Below are 25,487 nucleotides of genomic sequence, written 5' to 3'. Positions count from 1 at the left end.
GCATGCCAGGCTGAGGCTCAGGCCACTCCAAGCTTGGCTCGCTTTGGCCTATTGCCTGGGACGAGTCAGCCTGGACTCAGTGGTGATGGTGCTACAGCAAGTAATCGAGTCCCTCCATTGGTGGCTCGACCCTCGGATGGTGTGCGCAGGAGACCCCCTCAACAATCCACAGCCCTCCTTGTCCTTGGTAACAGACATGTCAGTGCTGGGTTGGGGGGCACATCTGGGAGATCTCCGAACACAGGCCTATGGTCAGAGAACGAGCCCTTACTCCATATCGGTATCAGGGAGCTCAGAGCGGTGCGACTTGCATGCCAAACTTTCCGGTCCCTACTGCAAGGCCAATGCGTGGCAGTGATGACGGACAACACCACAGCCATGTTTTACATCAACAAGCAGGGTGGAGCCTGGTCCTCTCCCCTATGTTGGGAAGTCCTCCAGCTATGGGAGTTCTGCATAGCCCAGTCCATTCACCTGGATGCGTCCTGTCTCCCAGGCATGCAGAACGAACTAGCGGACCACCTTAGCAGGTCCTTCTGCAATCACGAGTGGTCCATCTGTCCAGATGTCATACATTCCATCTTCCAAAGGTGGGGATTTCCCCAAATCGATCTCTTTGCCACCCGGAGCAACAGAAAGTGCCCAACGTTCTTCTCCTTCTAGAAACACAGCCCGGGTTCGATCTCGGACACATTCCTCCTACCCTGGGGAGACCGCCTCATGTATGCCTTCCCACCGGTCCCACTCATGCACAAGGTGCTGCTGAAGATCTGCACAGACAAGGCAAAGGTAGTCCTGCTGGCCCCAGCGTGGCCCTGTCAACATTGGTACACCATGCTTCTGGAGCTGTCAGTGGACACCGCGATCGTACTACCACTCTACCCCGATCTGATCACACAGGACCATGGTCGCCTTTGCCACCCGGACCTCCAGTCCTTCCATCTTACAGCCTGGAAGCTTCATGGTTAAACCCGATGGAGCTCATGTGCTCGGGACCAGTGAGGGAGGTTCTACTAGGCATAAGGAAACCATCCACCAGGGCCACTTATCTAGCTAAGTGGAAGAGGTTCACTTGCTGGTGTGCCCAGCATCACACACCTCCACTCCAGGTGCCTGTACCACTCATCCTGGAGTTTCTCCTACACCTGAAACAACAAAGCCTGGCAGCATTAAGGTACACCTCGCTGCTATCTCAGCCTTCCATCTGGGAGCGTCTGGACGTTCCGTATTCGCCAACCCCATGGTAGGGCGTTTCCTCAAGGGCCTGGACAGGTTATATCCGCACATGTTATGAGCTGGCCAAGGTCCCACCCCCTGCTATTATGGCACGTTCCACAAGGGAACAAGTCTCGTAAGCTGCTTTCCTGGCCCAGGTTCTGATACAGGAGATCTGCAGAGCAGCAAGTTGGTCATCGGTGCATACGCTTACCACTCGCTATGCTATCACCCAGCATGCCAAAGATGATGCGGCATTCAGCAGAGCGGCGCTCCAATCAGCAATTCCCTGACTCCGATCCCACCTCCGGGATAGAGCTTGGGAGTCACCTGATTGGAATTGACGTGAACAAGCACTCGAAGAAGAAAAAACGGTTACTCACCTTCTCGTAACTGTTGTTCTTCGAGATGTGTTCACATCCATTCCAATACCCACCCTCCTTCCGCTCTGTCGGAGTAGCCGGCAAGAAGAAACTGAAGGGGGGGTCGTGTCGGTAAGGTCATATATCCAGCGCCATGAAGGCACCACTCCAGGGGGCTCCACAGCCAACCCGACGGGAGCTGCTAAGGGAAAAACTTTCCGACGTCCATGCACGCAGCACACGCACACCTGATTGGAATGGACGTAAACAACATCTCTCAAAGAACAACAGTTACGAGAAGGTGAGTAACCGTTTTATCTGAGGGTCTGCAGCTACCAGCTTGGTATGGCTCCTTCTGAGAATAACTAGCCATGCTAACCACTCCTAAAAGTTTTCAATTTTGAAAAACATGTCTAAACACAGATGCCCTTCCCTTCTAGAGAAAACAGAGTACTGAGAGTTGGCCTCAGAAATAGGTTCTCAAAAGTGTTTATTCCAAAATGGCAGCTCCTCAGATCAGAGCAGATTCTATCAGTCACACCAGGATATAACTGGCAGAAATGACATTTTTTAATGGATCATGTACAATATTCGTTGATAAATTCCATGGTCCGGATGCTCCATGGCCTGGATGTATAAAAAATTTGTTGATTGACCCTGGGATTTACTACTTCCTCCATAAGTAATGTTTACTGCAGATTGCGCAGCCATTCGAGCCAATATGAGGGCTATATGGTGGTATCCAGTTTGTTAGTTCATTTGGTAAACAAACACTTGGAATGAAAAGCTCTTCACACCACTATCCTTGCAGATAAAGTGAAAAACCACATACTGCAAATTACCTCTTAGTCAGAACATACAAGCCTCTTTCATACAGATGGTATATGTGTAACTGTAATTTCTCATTGCTCTTGTAGAGTTTTAGCTCCAAAATGTGCAGCATGTGGACATCCCATTCTGCCGACTGAGGTAAGAACCTTTTTTGCTATTGCTTACAATTCTTACTCCACTGCTTTCCTGGGGACCCCTAGGATCATGCCATTTTTTCCTTGACTCTCTGTCAGACTGAATGTTTTCCTGGCTCATAAGAGCTGTACGTTGTTTCCTCGAGTGTTGCCTTCACAGCAATCTCAGCCTCTGTTGGCCCAAGGTTAAAGTGCAGTGTCTGAGACTCAGTAGTTCCTTTGCTTGATAGTTCAGTTTGCTACCACTGGGTTAATCTGCTCTTTTCACCTTCTGTGAGATTTCATTGCTGTTACTGGTAGGTCAGACTAACTTGTCCCTTAGTCAATACCAAGTTGTTGATTTTGAAGAGTGTTCCACGTATGAGGGAGTGCCCTCAACTAGAATTGAGTTCTTATTCATCATAATCTTGTTAATTTGGTGTCTTTTGGTAGAACCAGTTAACAATGCTGACACTTTCTCAGAAATGTGAAATATTGAAGGATTTCACATACTCCTTGCTATATCCATTTGGGATTGACTTGGCCAGCAGAAATCTTTCTTTTAGTCTCTGATATTCAGTTTTCCAGGGATGCCTACAGTAGATTGATGATGAAGCTTTGCTGAAAGCAGATCTGCAGATGGCAGGCTTTATTTGAGATTTTCTACCAGTGGCCCACATGCATTTGTTTAATATCCACATTGCTGCAGGAAGAAATTCACAAAACCCATGTGTCACATCCTCCTTTACCCGCCATCTATATAATATATTTTTTGCTTTAATATTTACAGGGGTCCGATGAGACCATTCGGGTTGTGTCCATGGACAAGGATTACCACGTGGAATGTTATCACTGTGAGGTGGGTCAACAGCTTTCTAAGGGCAAAGTGAAAAAATACTATTTTAACAAGAAATAAAATACGCAGATATCTTGGGAACTCAGCAGATCAGCAACGGCAACCTCATGTTGTTAAGTTCCTACAGCAGTTATTAACTGCTGAAAAATGTCCAACATAATATGTCTAGGGACTTCAATGGAGTAAAACAGTGGTGAATCCAGCCTGGAGATTTTAAGAAAAATGCTAGTGTATTTAAGATGTATAGGGACATAACTCACCATAAGATCTAAGTAATAAAGAAAAACTACTAAACCAGACTAACCTTACTGGGCTGGAGGTTGAATCTTACAGATGCTTATGATGGATACTTTCCTGCCCATGACAAATCTAGATACTAGGGGCTTATTTTGAAAGAGCTGTCAACAGTTTAAGTGCTCGTGTCCTTATTAGGGAATTGATCTCCTTTAAATACTGGTGTCAGGTACTAGTTGGTTCTTGCAGCAGAAAGCAAATATACATTTTAATAGCCACTCCGGTCTTTTTGTAGGATTGTGGGATGGAACTCAATGATGAAGATGGACATCGCTGTTATCCGCTAGATGAACATTTGCTTTGTCACTCCTGTCACCTGAAGCATATAGAGAAAGGCACAACTCCAGCAGCTATGTACCAGCATCACTACTAGTCAGTACTGCTAATTCCCAGAATTAGCCTATCAGAGGACTTGTTATAGTACACATTTTTCCCCAGTTGATTTCCAGTATGCATTTTCCCCAATCAGTAATTTACAGTAAGAGGATACAGAGACATTAGCTAGATTTTTTTCAAGGTTTGTATGTATGTGAGCTCCACTCATATCACAAATACGTTTATTTGAACATGTAATGTTTTCCAGGCTGGTCGATTTATTTTCCCGTGCCTTTTTACAATCTCAAGAGCTCTGTGCTTTCACTTGGGAAGATTTTTAGTAGAAGTATAACCATCTATCACATCAGTGAGTTCATATGATGCCGTGCATAATTAATAAGCCACAGACCTCCCTACCTGCCTGCTGAGAACATTTCTTCAGTCTGTGAAGTGGTTTCTGACAAGCATGTTTCATCAAATCCCCCAAGGATATCAGCTTATTAATAGTGATTCTTAGAATCTTTATAATTCTTTAGAAAAAGGGCTCTGTGCACAAAAGCACATTCAGACCTTTCAGTTTGTTCCCAGAACTCCAATGCCAGCCCGGCTGTGAAATGGTTGTGATGCAGAATAGCAATCTGAGCACAAACAAACCAGGCATCTCACTTGGCTGCTGAATGTCCACATCCCAACAATTATTTTTTTAAAAACTGGAGCAAGATATACAAAGCCATCTTGGCAAATGTGGTCACCTGTGCTGCTGCTTGTGCATGAGCATGGTATACTAGGATCACTTTGTTGTATAAAGTCTGAGCAGCAAATTACATTTGAAAAGATCTGGATGCTGAAAATATGTACGGGAGGGCAATCTATCTCCCATTATCTCTTGCAAAGGTCACTTTAGAAAAGAGCTCTATGCACACAGACACTTCCTAAGCCTTTCATTTTATCCATGGAGCTCAGACATCAGCACTGCTGTGAAAAAGGTGCGAGTCAGGAGGGCTCAATACTCACTTCTACAGTGTTTATCCAGCTCAGACCTATTTCATAATGGTGCCTATTTAGAGTTCTGGGAACAGATTCAACAGCATGATGAAGGCTTTATGTTTGCACAGATTTAGAGCCTAACTCTGCAACCCTCACTTGTGAGTAAGCCCATTGACACACATGGATTTGCTCACATGAATAAGGATTACTTACGTGAGCAGGGTTTCCAGGATTAGATCCTTATTTTTTTGTTCCATTTAGAAAGCAAAAATGGCAGATGTTTTTCCTTTTTAAACACCCATGCCTTTTAATCAAAGAAAATGCCTCCCAATGGGTGCACAGCTATATGTGTGGTAAATATGCGATGGGTATTATTTACAGTACACATACTGTGCGTACCAAAGCTTTGCAGAAACTGATATACAGGTAAAATTTTTTTAATTTAAAAAAACAGCTGTTTCCACTGCTGTTTAGTGTCTGTGAACTGACCTCCCCAACGTATCCTAACTAAATCCTTTTGCATCAGAGCTAAGCTATTTATTCAACCCTGTTTGACAGTATGGTGTACAGTTTCCTCCAAGATCCACCATGAAACAGTGCTGACTAAATTAGCGAAACAGTGGTAACTACATTCCAGGAACGAGCCAGAGCAAAGTAGCAATACTCTTCAACCAAACATCTCTCCCAATAACAACTTTCTGGTGCTAGCTAACTGCTTGACATTTAAAAAAAAAATAGGCCCAGATTCTGCCACTCTTACTCCCATTTAATAGTATCTTACTCCAGGAGTAGTCCCACTGAAACGAATGGAGAAATAAGGTATTACTCAGCTAACGGTGGCAGAATCTGACTCACAGTTGATGATATTCTGATATATACATTTCTCCCCCCCCCATCCTTAGCCTAGAACTGAGAGAGCCCAATCCTGAAAGGTGAGAAAGTGCTTCCTACAAATTGCTGAGCATACTCAACTTCACTTTGCAGAATTGGGCCCAGCTGATTTCCCCCCCCCCCCTTCACCCAATGTCATGAGAGGGGCATTTTGTCCCACAAAGCAATAGCTCTCAGCATCCCAGTCAATCACCTTCTGTCACTATTTCCAATGACAACAGCAATGTCCAGGTGCAGCAGTCACTCTGTCGTGAGGACAGATAGGGCTCTCTCAGAGCTATTGATCATGCTGTTCCCTGTTTCTTGCGGTAGAGGATGCAAGAAAGCAGGCAGATTGCTCCATTTGCCTGGAGACCATGAGACCAGCAACTTTCACATCTCCCCACTCTCCTTTCATCCACCTCTCTTTCTTTCTTCCTCTCTCTCCTATGCACACACTCTCTAAGGTTGTCTAGATTAGTGGAGGAAACTTTTGCTGAGTGTTTTTTAACACCTTAAAATATTAATCTGCATTAACAACTTACTGCATATCCTCATTTGCCACAATGTGAGTAGAAATAAACAGAACCCAGCAATAGCAGATTTTTATGCTGAGATTGTTCAGCCAGGCACAGGTTTAATCAGTTGCACAAGCAAGCGTAGTCAGTGGGGAGGGTGTTGGTTTAACATCTGCAGGGGAGAACTACGATACGATTAGTAGTGATGGGCAGGTTTCCAATCCGATGCCTCAGTTTGCCCTGACTGCCCTGCTCTAGCCAGAAACCAGGCAAGGCTCTGGACTCTGATTTTGGCCCAGGGCTTGGTCAGATCAGCAAACACCCCTACAGAGCACAGCAAACTGATATTTATGACCCATCCATTAGGTGAATGCCTCTGCATGTACTTCATTGTGACTGCTGCCCTTTGGGACGATGCCACTGGAATAAGGTTGGCAAGCAAGTCCTCTAACGAAGGCCAGAAAGGATGGTTGGTTAGGGCTGTTCAGCAAGTTATTGAGCAAGTGGGGTAGTTTAGCTCTGAAGCCCCAATATCCCCAAGGACTTACAGCCTCCAGATGAGTGAGTGAGGAATATTATTAAGGACTGGTAGTCACTGCACTAGTATTGAGAGAAATATTCCTATGCTAGTGCCCTTGACTCTGAGGCATGATGGGGGGGTTTACTGGTGATTTCAGCAGGAGCAGAATCCGCTCCAAGATGTACAAGGACCAGAACATGGAACTGGGGGGCTCAGTATGCAGCTGTTGAACAATGGGGGGAGGGGGGAGGGCAGGAGGGATGCTGATGCAGTGCTATACACAAGAAGGTTGAGCCAGGTGTAGTAACACGTAAGGACCAAATCCTGCCAGGTGCTGAGCACCCTCGACTCCATTTACCGTAATGGAAGTGGAGGCTGCTCCGCTCTGCACAGGATCCAAGCCTGTAGTGCTTGCAGCCACACCCAGTAGGTGTTTGAAAAAAGCAGTTGCAATCTAAGATTGCGCCAAGGTACTTGGGTGGAAAGCAACTATAGTAAATTGGCAACTAATGAACATCACTGACTATTCCTTGTAAACGAAAGCATTCTGACCGGAGAATATATGAATAACTTCATAGGGATGAGGCATAAATGCCAGGCCTGTCACGACTGCTCTATCCTCAAGAGATCAGTAATCCCATGGCTAAGTTTTATTAGTGATACTGACTTTCAGAAAGCCACTGGTATGCATGCATTTCTGGTCATAATGTGGGGAAGATGTGAAAACACTAACAAGAACTGGACTCTCTTTTAAACACAATAGACTCCTCAGTCATTTAGGGCAACATCTGAGTGATGCAGAATAGAGATGATTGGGTTATTTTGGGCTGCAGTCAGACCAGAGGAAAAGCAATCTCACAAGAAGTCTGCTTGTTGTTAATTTAAAAATATACCCATGGAAAACTAGTCAGTGACACTCAAGTACAGGACAACTTACTGATCAATAGATATTGGCGGCTTCTTCTTGGGTTTAAACTGACACTCTCCTCTCTAACACTAAGAGGGGAGGGAAATGAGAGAATGAAAAGTTACTCTGTGGAAAGCCTCTCTTGGCCTGTCATTCTGCTGTGAGTTACACTGGAGAAGATTTCTCTGAACTGACGGAAAATTCAGCCTCCGGTTCCACATGGTGTCTTGTTTCTCATGCGAGCAATCCCAGAGCCCTCATCATTGGGGAAATGGAGGATTGTCCTACTTTCATTGTTAAAGTTCTATAAATTATGAGTGATGTGAACCTTTTTTTTTTTCTCCTGGTGTGTTTACAGAGAGCTAGGCGGCAGCATTAAGCAATTGGGAATGGAGTGTATATGTTTGTGTTTTTGAAGCTAAAGTGTACTGAATAATTGCTCACCTACCTGTTTTAACTTGTACTGTTTGATCTTTGTCAGTCTGAATGAATTCAAGATGCTTTTTGTTCCTGTTATTTGGAGGAAGATATTTACTGGTTGTTTTGAAGTCTGATGTACATTTTCATCTCTGAGTTACTTATTTGCCAAGGCCCTCTTCCCCTCAGATTTCACTGGAAGGTGTGTGGGTGTAGAGGGCTTCCTTTGCAGCAGCATCTCCTCCTAGCCCTGGAACCCCATGGAACTCCCTCTACAAGTACTCTGCAGGATTTGGAGGGATGGTCGTGGCAAGAGCTTGTCCTCATCACGTTCTCCCCTTCCCAGGCTGTGGGTATCTGAACCTATGCTGATGCTGCTAGTAGTGGCCCCAGGTCTGCACCTGTCTCTGCCAGGGGGTTTTATGCAGGCCAGGGAACCTGAAAGCTATGCTGTCAGGGGAGAGGGAGGACCAGGACCTCTGAGGAACTGTGGATTTCCTTCCTCAGGGACCATGGAGATCTGTGGGGTCAGAGGCTCCACTCCCTGTCCTCAAACACCTCCCTCAAGGGAAGAATGCCAGGAAACTCTTAGCCTGCAAGGTGCTGAGCAGCCTACCTCCCACTGACTTCACGGGGAATTGAGGGCACTCAGCACTTTGCAAGACCAAGCCTTCTGCAAGGTCAACCTGGCAGACTTTCCTGGGCCACCTGTACCTTTTGCCATGGGCATTTTGGCAGGAGAGGAAGAGTAGGTCTTAAGCAGTTTAAAGCTGCCTCTGTGGAGAGGTAAGAGCAAGATGGAGCTCTCACAAAAAGTGTGACACATTCTGGCTTATTACATGGCTTATAAACATCATCTCTCCTGTTAATGTGCATGTGCAATCTTTTGTTAAATGAGCTCTTGAAAGCAGCAGTATGGTCTGAAAGTTAGTCTAGTCTTTACCTGTGGAAAGAGCTTTGCTCTTTTAATTACCTTTTAGGGTAAAGGATGTTTTGAAGTCTCCATTTTGCATATGATTATTCATTACAGCCAAATAATTATTTAAATAAAAAATATCTAGGGTTTGCTTTCAAAAACCAAGGTTTAAAAGATTTTTAACTCAGCTCATGCTTTTAAACACATACATTCTCTATTATTTAGAAGACTGATGTTGGCTTAAATTTGGATTTTTGCATAAAACTTGGGGCAAGACGAAAAACTGCAGTGAAGACATTTGTGTGTGTTTTAAAATAACAGCATGAAAAGTAGTTAGGGTCTAAAAGATTCACAAAACTGCAGTGGCTACTAAAAGAAACTGAGGGCCCAATCCTGTGTCACTGAAATCCAATGGAGATTTGTCATTTATTTCAATGGGAGCAGAATTGGGTCCTTGTTTAAAGAACACTTACATTTGCTACCAGTTTTCCTTTTTTCATAACTTCACCATGTTGGCCTGATCCTGCAGATGCTCTGAATGTAGAACTGCTATTGACTTTGGCGACCGTTCTGCTTGTGGGCTGGCTGCTGAACTGATCCTGATGCTAAGAAATCTCTCTATCCTTTGAAGGGTTATGCTTGTATTTAACTTTATGTATCTGAGTTGTCTTATTGGAGTTAGTGGGCCTACTCACATACCCTGAAGTAAAGTGTGTGTGTACAAGTTTTTGCAGGATCAGGGCCAAAATTATTTAATGTATAAATGATGCAGGCATGGGAATAAATGGTATACAATTTGTTTTAAATGGTCATTGAAATATATTGGGGCTTCTTTGTTTAAGTAACTTAAACAGTGGGTGCTCATTTAAAAAAAAAAAAAAAGTTGTCAAACAATGCTCTTGTTTTGGGTGGGAGACACAGGGCGCTTATGGTAATGGAGGAGCCAAAGGTCTTTGTGGGGGGAAATTGTTCATCATATTACCATAAAATTAGTTAACAGATTTTTTTGAGATTTCCCCCCCACACTCTATAGAGTGGACACAGTTCTGCTCCCTCTAACTTCAGGGCAAGGAGTATCAGGCCCCAAAAGCAAAACACTGTGTATCCTTTTTCTGTCTTTGTGTATGTCTGTGGAGTTATAGGGGGGTTGTGCTTTGTATAATAGAACTGCCAGGTGTATTATGCCACTGAGACCTCACCATGGTGATAGCAAGTATCTCTAGGGTTTCCGGGCAAGCTTTTGTAGGTGAATGTGGGATTCAGTGGTCCTTGCTTATACTGGGCTGCATTATTGTGTAACACTGATGAAGTCAATGTCAGTGCAATAGGGATGGATTGGGTCAACAGCATATGCTGCCCCCGTCCTAAAAGACTGACTGAACATCTGAATCTGGCAGTAAGAGTCAGAAGACTTTCCCTTCTCCCATCACATGGCAAGTCCACTTTCTATGACACTGGCTATATGGCACTGTTGTGTACACCTAAGAGAAGCAGATCTAGCATTCTGCATTCTTTGGTGGGCTTTGGAAATACCCATCTTTTGAAACAGCCCCTCAGAGGGCTCATAGGGAAATAAACTGACTGAGGAGAATCAAAATTCAGGCTTCTCTAGCACTAAAATTCCTGAGCCCACTAAAAGGGAAACAGGAGATCATGCAGCATAGTGCACCACCTGTCAGCCTGAGGAAAGAAGTTAGGCATAATTTCTGCCGTATGTGGAAAATATATAATCTAGTGCCGTTAGATGATAGTTACCTCACAGAGATTGTGTCCCGTATGCTCTAGTGTTTGCTGCAAAGATGAATGAATAACTTGCTTCCAGAACTATTTTTATGCCCTTACTAATAGTGACCCTTATTCCCAATGCAGCTGGTCTGCAGTATACACCCACACTTGAACTCAGGCACACACAGGAATTACACTGCTTTCTACTCCAGAAAGTAAATCCAGAACCCAGGTTGAAATACTGAATGGTACTAATTTTTGTTGCCTTAAAACTCAGATCCAGAAGAGAGTGTACTAGAACTGCTGTTGGTGTAACTAACCTCGGCTACATGTGAATATGTTTTTTTTTTTTTTTTCCTTCTATGCTGTTAAATATTTATAATGAAGGCCTGTAGCAATGGCAAACCTTTTGGCCTGCTGTGATTTCAGTGATTAAAAAGAATATAATACAATAACTCTTGAGTCTGAATTCTTTTCTCACATGATTACTGTATATTACTTTAGTCAGGTCAGAAATTGAGGGGGAGCAATTTATATTGTAAACTGAGGGATTGGGTCAGCTGGATCTGTAATGAAAAACAAATATTTGATGAAACAAAACTTTTATCTTTAGGCCTTTATACTTCAGCGTACACAGATTCCAACCACAATTCATCCCCCATCCCTCCCCTACCCCAATTTCAACATAGAAACCTAGCTCAGACTTAGTCCATCTTTTTAGTAACTGTGTGTTCTGTCCCTGTAGCAGTCTCCCGCAGGCAGTTATTGTTCTGAGGTTTCCTTCTGAGTGCTAGCTACATCTTCCTGCCCTCCTTGGTACTATAAATATTTTCCTAAAAGCATTCTTGATCTTTTGAAAAAAGTTCTTTAGAATATGTTTATTCTGAAGTGTCTCATTTATTTTTCACACCTGACTTAAAGGTACGTCGTCTTTTCTCTCATGCACAGATCTCCTCCCTGTTAGTTTGAGACACTTCATTTTGAAATTGGTCCAGTGTCACCTTGAAGCATCAGATGTTGTCTTGAGCACAAATATTTCACTAGTCATGCCTCACCGTCCCAGCCTACAGACTGGAATTCCCTGTTCACTGAAAAATCTTCAATTTTGGACTTTTTCACTTTTCAACATGATTGACGCTGGCAGGGTACTACCTACAATTATGCCTGTAAGGAAATGTTGCCCATTTTTTGGAGAGAAAATAGTAGGGAGAAAAACCAGCTGCACCAGTTTGTTGATACATAGGGTTATCGCCACACTATGGGTGTATTGTTAGGTACAAATCTAAGGCTATTTACCTATTTTTTATTGGGACTAATAATTACATGGTCAGACTGCAGTACCACTTTAAAGTGCCATATAACTTCTGTTACTAGTCTACTACAGAATTACTATTGTTAAAGGAGAAAACTTACAGAAGTAATGTGTGTGAATAACCTGATAGCCTGGCAGAACTGAAGAAGCCTCACTGACTTGTCAACTCCTAACTAGACCCTCCTTCTCTGCCATTACTTCTGAACTTTCCCTGCAACAGACTGGAAGTCCTCTGGATGACTTGGCTATTCTGTGATCACAGGGTCCGATGACAGCTTGAGTAGCCACACACAAGCTGGCTTTAATCTAGCTAGCTCAGGTCCCAGAGCAGTGAAACCGTGGTGTGTGCAGGTTTCAGTGCAGGCAGTACAAGCCTGCCCAGAACCCTGGGTAATTACTCCTGGGACTATCCTGTGCTGAAGCAGCTTTGCTGCTCTGGGACCTGAGCTAGCTAAATTAATGCTTATCTACAGTGGTATGAGTAGAAATCATTTCTTGCTGGTACTGCACTCATGGGAGGGACACAAGGGGGGGCACGTGACCTCCCCAAGTGACCCTCCATGTGACTCCTCCCCAGCCCGCGGCTCCCATGCTCTCCCTGTCCCCTCTGACACCCCCTTACCTGTCTAAAATTTTACAACTGCATCTGTTAACCTGCTATACAGGTTTTTAGGTTTGCAAATCCGTGAACCTCTGCCTGTTTGAGATTTTATTATTATTTTATTTTGCTGGTCATAATGTGGGAGGGTATCCTCTCCATCCTCTGCTCATGAGGTTATGTATGTGTGTCTTGTAGCAATCTTCTGAACACCAGTTGGAAGGTATTTTCAGCAAGTGTGGATCGATTCTTTTCTCTTTTTCAGGTACACACTGATTAACACAAAACAATTGGGACTGTTAAACTTTCTTCAAATTCCATAGAAAATTAAGTTTAGCTATATTTTCCAGTACAGTGATGAAATGGGTGTTTGTATGTACAAACATCAACATGCTTAACTACTCACTTTCCCCCCAAATATGTAGTATTCAGTCTGTTTATATGGAATATGGAAGTTGGGTGAGGAGCCATTTCAGCATATGTATGATTTATTAAAAGACAAATTTTAAGTAGAACTGTATCCTAAACTGCTTTATGGTATTGTAGCCAAACATTGCATTTCAATAGGGGATTCAACTTCCTTTATAGGAACTGAACAGACTCCTGAAACTCGTACCACAAACGTGGTCCATGGACATGCAAATAATCCCATTATCTTCAATGGGATTGATCAAATGATTAAGGGTTTACAGGGTTAGGTTCCAAGTTTGTAAATTATTCTGGGTGAAACTGACAATGCCTGAGCTGTCAGATCAGAAGGAGCTTCATTTGAATAAAGGTGGGCAGATGTGTGATAAGTCTTAGCTCCATTGCTAAGATGAGGAACATATTTTCTGCAAAGTTCTTGGCAGATTCCTGAGGCAGCTGGTTTAAGGCTGTCAGTGTCCGGCATTATAATCTTCACTTATAGTTCTCTCACTCACAAAGCTGGAAAATGAGGCATTTGTTTTCTTTATCTTGCTGCTCCAGTTCCAGTTAACAACATTCATATTAGACTAGTATGGCTGCAAAGAAGAATTCTATGTACACTGGGGACAACACTTGATTCCTGTCAGAATGCAGAACTGGGCTGACATCAGAATCCAAACATCCTCTGATCAATGCAAGCAGAGGCATTCCTCTAATGATTTGGACTTGATATGATGCAGTATGGATGTCCTGGATAATTCAGACCGATGGGGAGAAACAGAATCAAAAACAAGTTTTAAACACCTTCTGCGTCTTCTCTCCCCGCCCTTCCCCTCTTGAGGACTCCTAACCATCTTAACAGCACAATACATATGCTAACAAACTTAAACAAAGCCTTTGTTTAAGTTTGTTAGCATATGTATTGAGGTCCAGATACACGCCCTGATTGTGTGAGCCCTGGGCTCCTGGGACCCCCACAACAAGCCAGTACTGAGAGTGTGCGGAGTCGGTCGACACTACGCCCGGCTCATGAGACAGCTCATGGTGTCTGACACCATCAGGTGGTCCAGAGACATCTATACGGACACATCACGGGACACCGTTAATACCACGTTGAGTCATCGAGACCACCGACCAGGGAAATAACCTACTTCCTTCCCTGATAAACCAAGGGATGCACCCCACCCATGTACTTATCCGCTACACTGATACTGACTTGGACTCTTAATACATTTCATGGGTGGCGTACCCGAGCCCACTTATCCACTGATGCTTTAAAAACTCCTGCCCCCCAATCTGGATCTATGCTGGTTATGTGATATGTATGTATCTCGTGATCCTTGTAACTGATACCTGTAATCCCTCATAACTCAAGCCTGACCCCAGATGTACAGTACCTTCCTTCTTAACTTGTGCATATTTAATTTTAAACATTAACTTTAATAAAAATTTTAATGCTGTTAAAGCCAGGTAAAGAATAAATACCCTCCCTAGCCGTGTTCTGCTCCTTTAAGGAGCAGAGCGCAGCCCCTCCCCTCCCTCCGAGGGGGGGGTAGCCCCTAGTCTTTCTGGTACCCTGTGCCCACTAAAAATCTCTTGCCGGTACTGTGTACGGGAGGGTACTGCCCTACTTGCACATATGGCAATTCAGTGTGCAGCAACCTGGAGTGTAAACCTGCGCAGTAGATCAAAGCTCACCAGGGAACTTTTAGCATGCAGCAAGCAGGACCCACGCTGCCAGTTAGTGAATAGCAGGCTAGTGGGCTGTAGTTTCACACCCCAGCTTGATGTGCACTAAATTGCCATATAGACAAGCCCTTAGTCTGACACCGCCCCACGCTGTGAAAACACTTCCCCCTCTTTCTGTCTCCCCACCACCTTGGTCTTTTCTGGCTGGCTAGTCCAGTTTCCTTCTGAACTCCATCACTCATGTTCCTTCCTGACCCTCAAATATCCCCTACCCGACTCCTCACCCCCCCCACCCCATTTTCCCCACCTCAGAGGCTGGATTAGAAACCAACAGTGGGAAATCTTGCCACAGCGAATCAGTGAGGATTTCTGACAGCAAGGAGGCAGGGTGGCATTCACTCTAGGCAAGCTATCCCTTGCTAACATCCTAGCCAACCCTGACAAACCTTTAGGAACAGCCCAGCTCTAATAGTATGTGTCTAACAATTAGCCAGTTTAAAGGTTAAAAGCTGACATACTGCCAAGCAATGAGACTAGCTCCGTACTCTAATTGCAGTAGGCAGATAGGAAGGATGTTGTGGTGGCATGAAGTAGAAGTCAGCTTCTAGCCCCAGCTCTGTCATGCATTTCCAGTGTAATGCTGGGATTTTTCAAAGGTGTTGATATCAGTAGGAGTTGCAGGTGCTCAGCACCTTTGAAAACCAGACCATTGACCAGTCTATTTCCTAGTTTCCCTATCTGCAAAATGAGGACAGTATACCTACCTCAAAAGATCATTTGTGATGCTTAATTCTTTATTCTTTGACGCAGGGCCGGCTTTAGGAAGTGCGGGGCCCGATTCGAACAGTTTCGACGGGGCCCCGATGGGGATGACTTAAAAAAAAACACGTAAAAAAAACACGTGGGGCTTGTACTCACTGGGCCGCGCTCCTAGTCTTTGGCGGCGGGTCCTTCACTCGCTCCGGGTCTGAAGGACCCGCCGCCAAAGTGCTGCCAAAAACCCAGAGCGCCACCGGGTGAGTAAAAAAAAGGTGTCTCCAGCCAGGGAAGGGATTCTCTGCCACTTGCCCTCCACTCTGGGCGGCCCTGCCACTGGGTGCGGGGCCCTCTTAGGCTCGGGGCCCGATTCGGGGGAATTGGTGGAATTGGCCTAAAGCCAGCCCTGCTTTGACGGACAGGTTCCACACAGATGTGTGCAGCGGGGAAATGGCTCTCAAAGCAAAGGACAATAGCTCTGAATGTTAGTAGGATCTTTCATTCAGTTTCCCTTCCCCCCGCCAATTAATTTGTAAAGCCCTTTTAACTACAAAAGCTAGCTGGGAACATGGCAGTTGCAGTCCCAGATCAGACAACAGGTTCAGCTAGTCTGGAATCCTGCCTGCCGAGATGGCCAGTGCCTGAGGCTTCCGCACCTAGGTGTTTGTGCAAAGGCTTTCTTGGTAGTGGCAGGAGGAGATTCCCTTCCAACCCCTTCCTGTGATCAACCACCACCCTGGATCATGTGGCCTGGATGCTCTTGAAGTCTCCGGCTTGGCTCTCACACTTGCAAATGTTATAAAATGGGAGTTACCTGTGATACTCCCTACTAAGAGCCCTATATTCCTTTCCACTCTGATGAGCGAAGAAATGCCAACACGAGGGATCTGTCACTGGGACAGCCAGTTTTGGGGTTTGTTTCTCCATTCTACTTGATAGCTGGAACCCTGCCAAAATCAAGAGTCGGGGAGGGGGTCGGGATCTATCAGATTCTCTGCCCCCTTTCCAAATCTGCGAAGCAAACAGGAGCAAGCTACGGGCGCCAGTGTCTGTGTAATTTGCACATCTTCCCCCTCCACACTGTGGAATACCCTTCAGCAGTAATATGCAGTGTTGTTATGTTGGTTGGTCCCAAGATATTAGAGAGACAGACAGAGTGGGTGAGGTAAGACTTACCTCACCTGCTCTTGAGCAGTAATGTCAGGGGTGTGGCAAGTTACACACACAAGAGTGAGGTGTAAATATCACATGAGAGGGGAATGACAGTAGATTTAAAATCACGTGGGCTCATAGCTACACAAAGGTGGCATCATCATGTCGAGATACAATGTCCCAGGCTCAGGGTGGTGATTGGGGGTGGGGGAGGAGAATGGGGAGGTATAACGACATATGGAGGCAGATAATGACACAGGCATGACATAATGTCACATAAGGAATATAAGCAATAGTGGGGTTATAGTGACACAGGGAAGGTGTGACACACACAAACACGTGAGGTTGTATGTTGGCATATAGAGAACAGGCACAAGGAGGCTGTCTGAAGGATAGGGTTATAATGGTGCAGGTGGGTGATGGAATAAGCACAACAGCATGACTGGCCGGAGGGTAGGATGGAGTAGTTGGGGGGGTGTGGCAGGGTGAGTGGGGAGGGGGGTCTATGGAGGGGCGTATGGTGTGGTGAGGGGCGTATGGCAGGGTGAAAAGGGGAGGGCGGTAAGGGATGTACAGAAGGTGAGGCGTTGGGGTGTACCGTCGGCAGGGGACGGGGGTATATGGCAGGGGGGGTGGGGCAGGGGGGGGGGGGGTAGGGAGGGTGGGGGGGGGGGGTACACGGTGTCACACTAGGGTGTGGGGATGTATGGAAGCAGAGTGGCGTGGGGGTGCAGGGGTTGTACAGCAGGGTGAGTAAAGAGGGAGTAGGGGGTACAGAAGGTGAGGATGGAGGTGTAGGCGGGGTGAGGCGGTGCGGGGGGTACAGAAGGGGCGAGGGTATCGGGGTGCGTGTATGGAAGGTGCGTGGTGTGGGAGTACAGGGGGGTACACCAGGGTGAGAGGGGAGCAGGTACAGCAGGTGAGGGGTATGGAGGTGTACGGTAGGAGGAACGGGGAGCGGGGGGTACCAAACGGGAGCGGGTATGGGAGTGTATGGAAGGTGAGCGGTGTGGGGGTATAGAGGTGTACAGCAGGGTGAGTGGGAAGAAGATACAGAAGGTGTAGAGAAGGTGAGTGGTGTAGGGAGGGATTCAGGGTGAGTGGGGAAGGGGTGCTGTATGCCATATATCTCTATGGGGTGACTGCTTGGGCTGTAGGAGACTGCAGGAGGCAGGAGCAGTAAAATCAAGGTGCCTTGGCAGGAGTCGGGGAAAAAAAGTACAGCCGAGCCAGCCAGGAGTCGAACCTAGAATCTTCTGATCCGTAGTCAGACGCGTTATCCATTGCGCCACTGGCCCTGCATATACTGAAGTATTCCGCGCTCGCTCTCTAACTACTCATTGACCCCGCCCCCACACACAGAGACCACTAATGGGTGGGAGTTCGGATCCAGGGGTGGGACTAAGAAGGGAATTGCAGCCAATCAAAGTTCCTCTGTGTCTCCGCCCATCGCCCGGCCCCTCTCCTCACTAGCTCCCTAGGGGGCGGAGCTACAACTCCACGCTTGGCCAATCCCTGGCCGTTTCGTCGAAACGTCTCACGCCCCTCTCCCCCCCACCCCAGCGGGAACCTCACAGTTCCGCTCTCTCCTGATCACTAGGATGGCTCAGTAGGCGGGGTCAGAGCTGGAGACGCAGCCAATCACAGCAGCGCCAATCATTCCCTTCCGTGTCTGGAGCCCGGCCGCCGCAAGGTGTTTGGTTAGGTTTGTCCTGTGCGAGGCCCCGTCCTCAAGACCGAGACGCGTCAGGGTCAGAAAGACAAGAGAGTCCAGGACGCAGAACGGAGCTGAGCCGGCAGCGGCGGGGCAGCCGGAGGGGGGCGATGGCGGCGACCGCGGGGGCCTATGAGAAGCTGAAGCTGTGAGTGACCCGGGGAAGCCACGCAGTCACCTGCCCCCCCCCCCATCTCCCCAGTTACCTGGAGCCGCCGGGCAGCGACTCCCCGCCCCGCCCTCCCCAGCGCCCGTTGGCCGCCTCCCTGCCCCCGGCGGCTTCATCCATCCTGCGCGGAGTGGGGTGACCCGCCCCCCGGCCGGGCGGAGGGAGCCGGATACGCGCAGAGGCGGCCGGGTGCGGTGCGGCGGGAGCTGCGCGAGAGGGGCCGAGTCCCAGCCTGTGCCCCCACCCTGCGGCCGGGCTGGCAGGACCGCCTGGGCTGTGAGCTGCCCGGAGCAGGGGCACTGCGCTGCCTTCCTGCTTGTCCGCACAGGGGCCGGGGAGCTCTTAGCCCAGATGTCGTGCTGTGGGTGTATGCTCCTCCCCGGCCCCCTGGTGCACGGCCTGGCGATTGCGGGTCTCCGAGGCGTGGCTGCCCCGCTCGCTGAGCTGGGGGGAGAAAGGGAGACCACTGGCTTTTGTGGTTTATCCTTGTGTCTCTTAACCAGGGGCTTGTTAAATCCTGGCACTTTCTGACTGAAGGAATTCAGCGGACACGCTAGTCCCTGCTTGGTGTCCTGTTTTGATCGGCTAATTAAACAGTTGACTTTTCATTTACCTGCCTTGTTACTTTTCAGGAAAGTTTTGGATCTGTAAACAGTGCCTGGTGCAAGGGAACAAGCTAAAGCTGCTACTTGATTGCCTGTTGGGTAACTACCTCAGTAAAGCAAGTAGTGATACCCAGGAGCCTTCTGGTGAATATATGAACACTAAAGTTTTGGAAATAGCTTTAGTGTTGCAATATTATTTGCCAACAGTAAGTTCCTTAGGCATCACTACCTGCTTTGTTGCACCGCTCTGTTGTCAGTTTGTCAAATGAAGTAAACAGCAGTAATTTCTGGTTTCTTTTTCAGTTTTGGGGCATGCATGTGGTTTTTTTTGTTTGTTTTGTTTTTAAGGAGCTTGAGGCATGATTTCCCCATAAAAACTTTTAACCTTCTGATTTGTTTACTTTTTTGTAATATAATGGGCAGAACAGAACCTCTTATGCTTTCATGTGCCAGATGACATTTAAATGCTTGTTTCATTCAGCCAATAAAATTACATTACAGACCCAATATTGAGAAAGACTAAGGAGGCATGTGTTAGAAGACCTTATTTTTGGCACTTGTAATTTCCTGGAAAAATTATACTTTATACTGAAACTTTTCGTGCTTGGCCTAAACCCAAAGGTGAAGTGTGTGTGTGTTTTGGGCGGGGGAAGAGGGGAGGAAGGAAGGGGTAGGAAGCTCTGTATTCTTATAAAGGTATTTGAGGTATTTCACATGTTTGGAGAACAAAAGTCTGTGCTGGGTATGAACTTCTTAAAATTAAGCCACTTGTGTTGTCTTGCGGCGAAAACAGCATCCAAACGATATTTTAAGCCTCACTTTTGGACAATAATTAGTCAAACAAAATTTAACCAACATTTCTGAAGCTAAAACAGTCTCCTTTTGGATCGAGAACAAATATAAGGAATTTTAGCCCACTGTTTAGTTCTGTATATAATTATAATTATAGCATTTGACCTGTTTGTTCTGCTATGAGTATATTTATTGGCGAGAGAACTGTTCTTGGGGGATTTGTTTAATCCCTGTTATAGATTTGTTGACTCTGGCACTTGTAGTCTGAGTTGTGATTAAATTCAATGCCAGGAACAGAAGAGAGTTTTCCTGAGGTGTCATTTTGTGAAAATTATAGTCCCTGATCCTACAGGCACTTACGAAAGTGAAGCCAATGGTACTACAGGCATATTTAAAGTGAATCAAACACAAGTATTTGCATAATCAATGTCATAGTGATCACTGAGTCTTAAAGACTGTTGAACAGAATACACTAGGAAGCAGGTATGTTTGCAGAGTGCCTCAAAGAAACTCTTTTTGATGTTGTGTAGTTAGTCTTAAATCCGCATCAAAGCTCTTAAATGAATGTTAGTCATGGGAAAATCATTTACTATTCAAAGAAGATGATTTGTTTTCTTCCTAAACTTGAGCAACATAAATTATACTGTATTTAACTTCTCAAAAGATTGCATACACACAACTAAACATTTTTGTATTATGTCATTCTGAGTTGTTATCCATTTTCAACTGGAACAGATAAAATATTTCCATGAAAATTACTGTTAACCTGCAGTTAACAACAATATTTAGGGTTCATTCTCTACTACAGGGATTTTAATCTAGTAGAAAGAAAGTCTGCATATATTCACTGTAGCAGGGTTTCATTGGATGGACCATTATTGATAAAATTTCCGATTCCAGTTATCAAAAACCAGTTTCACAAAATTCTAGTCGCTTGCTTGCTCACTCATCAAAAATGTACTTCAATTTGACAAACACTATATTTTCATTATTGTTATTACATTCATTGTGAGGGTGAATAAGCAGAATGATATGCCTGGAATGGTAAATCAGCTTTTATTATCATAGAAAAACAGTAACAAAACACCTCCTTATGATCAAAGTCATTTTAATCCTGTGGAGGGAGGGCCTGGTCTGACCAGAAAGGAGTGTATTAAAAAAAAAAAAAAAAGCCGAACTTGTGTGTGGTGTGTGTTTTTTGTTTTTGTGTAGAGGTGGACAAATTGGTGACTTACAGCTGGCATAAACCATTAAATTAAGAAATTTTCTAGATGTTCCCAGAACTCTGCTTTGGTTAGAGGTGTGGGGCAAACAATTACACCTCTAGATTCAAGACTAAACGTTAAGGGGAATGGATGCATGATGTTTCTAGCATAAGGCGGTGGCCAATATTCGTCGCTTTATTTAAAAAGAATGCTGAGCTAATGTGATCAATTTTTTATTAATTTTCATAAACAAAAAATACAGATGGTATTACAACTACATATAGCTAGTACGTTACCAAATATCACACATTTCACAGGATAGCCAATAAAATTATGCAATTATATAACTTTTCACTTGTCACAGCTGCAAGATCATACAATACAAAATCAATATTACACAGACATAACATGTTAAGGGGGGATAATAACAATAAAAAGACATTCAAATAGGCAAAAAAAAAAAAAAAGAGGAGGGGCAGGGGAAGAGGGAAAGGAAAAGAGAGGTCAAGTGGAATGCCGTTATTTGAGCTCTCTCAGCATTCTTTATCCAGGTGTATCAAGAAATAGAGACCCAATTTCTTTGAATTCTCATAATTGTTTTCTGCATTGATAAGCTATTCTTTCTTTGGCTGCTAACTCATACAGGTCTGAATACCACTGCTCTATTCTTGGCATAAGTCTACTCCTTTTTTGTAAAATCATGTGCTTGATGAACATTTACAGCCCTCAAGAACCAAAATATTTGTGGTGAAGTTGAACCCACTGCAGCAGGCACATAACCTATGATGTAACTTCAGCTGAGATTTGGTTGCTGAAGCCAAGCACTATTTTTACTCTTGTGTCCACCTCTTTCCATGGTGTCTGACTGTTGGGCAGTCCCATAACATATGCATGAGGGCTCCTTTTTCTTTATTACAGCGCCAACAAACATCTGAAGACAGGGCCCCCATCTTGCACAACCTCTGGCACGCAATACATTTTGAATGGAATCTTTTGCTATATCAGGCATAGCTTGAGATCCACAGGACTGTTTTTAACATTCTGTAATATGCCCTGCCACTGGGGATCTTTTAAGGGCTGTGAATCTGATAACTCTCTTTCCCATACTTTCACAAAGAACTTCAGACAAGTGGAGTTCCTCTTCAGTAGTAACGCATACATAGTGGACATAGGCCTGGATAGTTTGTGGAACATTTCTAAAGTACCCAGTAGCTCTGGGGCCTCTGGCAGTCCTACAGCATCTGGACCAAACTGATTTGTTAGCAAGTGTCTTAGTTGCAAGTACTGCTATTCTGTTGAGGGTGGCAGGTCATATCAGAAATGTAGGGTTGGAAGGGACCTCGAGAGGTCAAGTTCATCCTACAGCCCTGAGGCAGGACCAAGTAAACCTAGCTCATCCCTGACAAGTGTATGTCTAACCTGTTCTTAAAAACCTCCAATGATGGTGATTCCACAGTGTCCCTTGGAAGCCTATTCCAGAGCTTAACTACCCTTATAGTTAAGTCTTTCCTAATATCTAATTTAAAATTACCTTGCTTCAGGTTAAGCACATTACATCCACTGAAGGCAGGACAAGAAGTATAGAACAATTGATCACAGTCCTCTTTATAGCAGCCCTTAATATATTTGAAGACCATTATCAGGTCCCTCCTCAGTCTTTTCAAGACTAAATATGTCCAGATTTTTTAACCTTTCCTCACGAGACAGGTTTCCTAAACCTTTTATCATTTTTGTTACTATCCTTTGGACTCTGTCCAATTTTTCCCCATGCTTCCTAAACTTTGGTGCCCTGAATTGGATACAGTACTCCAGCTGAGGCCTCACCAGTGCCAAGTAGAGCAGGACAATTGCCTCCTGTGTCTGACATACTACTTTTCTGTTAATACACCCCAGAATATTTTCATTTTGCACAGCTGCATCACGTTGTTGACTCGGATTCAATTTGTGATCCAGTGTAACCTCCAGATCCTTTTCAGCAGTTCTACCACCTAGCCAGTTATTCCTCATTTTACAGATGTGCATTTGATTTTTGCCTTCCTAAGTGAAGCACTTTGCACTGGTCTTTATTGAATTTTATCTTGTTGATTTCAGACCAGTTCTCCAATTTAAGGTCCTTTTGAATTCTAATCCTGTACTTCAAAGTGCTTGTAACCCCTTCCAGCATTGTCACCTACAGATTTTATAAGCATACTTGCCACTGTGTTATCCAATCATTAAGGAAAATATTGATTTTTCCAGACCCAGAAATTGCTCCTGCAGGACCCCACTAAATATGTTCTCCTAGTCTGACAGCAAATCTTTGATAACTTTGAGTACAGTCTTTCACCCAGTTGTGCACCTACTTTATAGTAATTTCATGTAGACCACATTTCCCTAATTTGCTTATGAGAATGTCATGTGGGATTTTGTGAAAAGCCTTACTAAAATCAAGATACATCACGTACTATTACTTCCAACCATCCAGAAATGCTGTCAAAGAAGGAAATTAGGTTGGTTTGGCATGATTTGTGTTTGACAAATCTATGCTGGCTATTCCTTATAACCTTATTGCACTCCAAGTGCTTATAAACTGATTGTTTAATACCTAAAAAGATACTGGAACAAGTTATCAAAGTTAAGCTGACTGGTCTATAATTCCACGGGTCCTCTTAGTACCTATAGGGGCATTAGAAAGGGGAACGTTTGCCCTTTTCCAGTGTTCTGGGACCTCCCCTATCACCCATGAGTTCTCAAAGATAATTGCTAATGGTTCTGAGATTTTCAGCAAGTTCCTTAAGTACCCTAAGGTGAATTTCATCAGGCCCTGCTGATATGAATACATCTAATTTGTCTAAATATTCTTTAATCTGTTCTTTCCCTATTTTGGTTTCCGTTTCTCCCCCCTTGTTGTTAATATAAATAGTATTGCTTCAGTGTTAGAAAAGATACAAAGTTCTCATCCTTGACTAATTGGAAAATCCATATGATGCCCTTGCTCAGCCAGTTCCTCCAAATAGGTTTCTTTCACAATTTGCAAGTCTGGGTTACCCCACATAGATGCTTTTACATGACAGCAAGGATGAAATGGATACTTTTTGGCTAGGATAACTCCAACCCTTTGGGCAACCACCATTCTTGTAGGTCCCTTATTTTTCTCTACGGGACAAAAAGAGGAACCAAGCACACCTGCAGGGGGATGTATTGGCTGTATTAACATCTATTCATTTTCTACCCATGTGGGTATAAGGATGTTAGCATGCTGGAACCAATTTGACATGACATGATAAAAGCATAATAGTAATTATATAGATCTGGGAGCCCAATCCTTCCCCTCCCCCCCCTCCCCCCGTTGACTATAGGGAAATGGACTTTTCTAAGTGATAGCTGAGCAACACCTAGAGTTAATTTTGGAGTTGAAATAGCTCCCCTGTGAATGGAAGACACATTTGTTCTTCCTCTGGAACAAGTTGTGGATAAATTCCTCAGCAGAATGGAGCCCTGTTCCAAGTTTTAAAATACTTGGTGGACACCTGTGGTCTGATGGGTTACGTTTACAAGTCTAGCAGCGTCTAGGGATAATGTCTATCTGAAAACTCAGATTAAATTTCCTGCCAATTCCTAGTGGGATCTATAGCTTTTGTATCAGCCTCTCACTAATAGCTATCTAAGGGCCAAATCCTGCAACTGGATCTTTATAGGTAGACTCATGATTCTCTATGGAGCCCTATTGAATGTTATGGTGCTTTGCAATTGCAGGTTCTGGCCCTAAGTTTGAAACTGGTTCCCCTGCATCCTCCTCCCAAGCTGCTGAAAGAGGAAAAATACTTTGGGGGAAATTCCACTATTGCAAGCAGTGATATCAGCACAAAGGTAGATGGGGAACAACTGTACTGTACTATGATGTCATTTACTGCTGCTCAGATCAGGTCTAAATGACATTGGTAAAAACACTAGTGTCTGTCTGAACCATATCTATGCTAGTATTACCACTGGTGGAGCTGCACCGGTGGTTACTGAAAAGGTGGGAGACTGTCTGCGGGCAACAAGTCGTCTGTATTTCAGTTTCACTATCTTTCTCCATCTTCAGAGGTGAACTGGGGAGAAGTAGTATTTATTACACAACCCTCCTGTAGTCACTTTTTAAGTAACTCCAGTACCTGTCTCAGGTGAGCTTTCCCAAACAGGGGCAGCATGAAATCAACATGATTCTTGTCAGTGATTCAGAACCTTGGGGGTAGTAGCAGTGAAACTGATCAGCTTGG

At 44.8% G+C, this 25,487-nt stretch overlaps 2 protein-coding genes and 1 non-coding gene across 5 annotated transcripts in view; 2 read left to right on the top strand and 1 right to left on the bottom strand.

Annotated features, from left to right (window-relative positions):
- Positions 1-4,058, top strand: part of LOC113405147 (LIM domain-containing protein 1-like) — a 55,713-nt gene extending 51,655 nt beyond the window's left edge. For all 3 annotated transcript variants that reach the window (XM_026646059.1, XM_026646060.1, XM_029914269.1), the window contains 3 exons: positions 2,495-2,546; positions 3,312-3,380; positions 3,907-4,058. In XM_026646059.1, the coding sequence (XP_026501844.1) occupies positions 2,495-2,546; positions 3,312-3,380; positions 3,907-4,044 (259 nt within the window). In that variant the 3' untranslated portion in view covers positions 4,045-4,058. The remainder of the gene's footprint in view (positions 1-2,494; positions 2,547-3,311; positions 3,381-3,906) is intronic.
- A 13,928-nt stretch (positions 4,059-17,986) lies between these two features.
- Positions 17,987-18,059, bottom strand: TRNAR-ACG. Its single transcript has one exon. It is a non-coding gene; the product is annotated as a tRNA-Arg (tRNA).
- Positions 18,060-18,445: 386 nt separating this feature from the next.
- LOC112117858 (phosphatidylinositide phosphatase SAC1) overlaps positions 18,446-25,487 on the top strand; it is a 55,177-nt gene continuing 48,135 nt past the window's right edge. Inside the window, 1 exon segment of the mRNA XM_026646048.2 lies at positions 18,446-18,623. Coding sequence (XP_026501833.1) covers positions 18,586-18,623 — 38 coding nt within the window. The 5' untranslated portion in view covers positions 18,446-18,585.

Source organism: Terrapene carolina, unplaced genomic scaffold (genome assembly GCF_002925995.2).
Source record: "Terrapene carolina triunguis isolate 2854851 unplaced genomic scaffold, T_m_triunguis-2.0 Scaffold34021, whole genome shotgun sequence".
Lineage (NCBI taxonomy): Eukaryota > Metazoa > Chordata > Testudines > Emydidae > Terrapene > Terrapene triunguis.
Note: the sequence above shows the minus strand (reverse complement) of the source record. Positions and strands in the feature narration are given on the sequence as shown.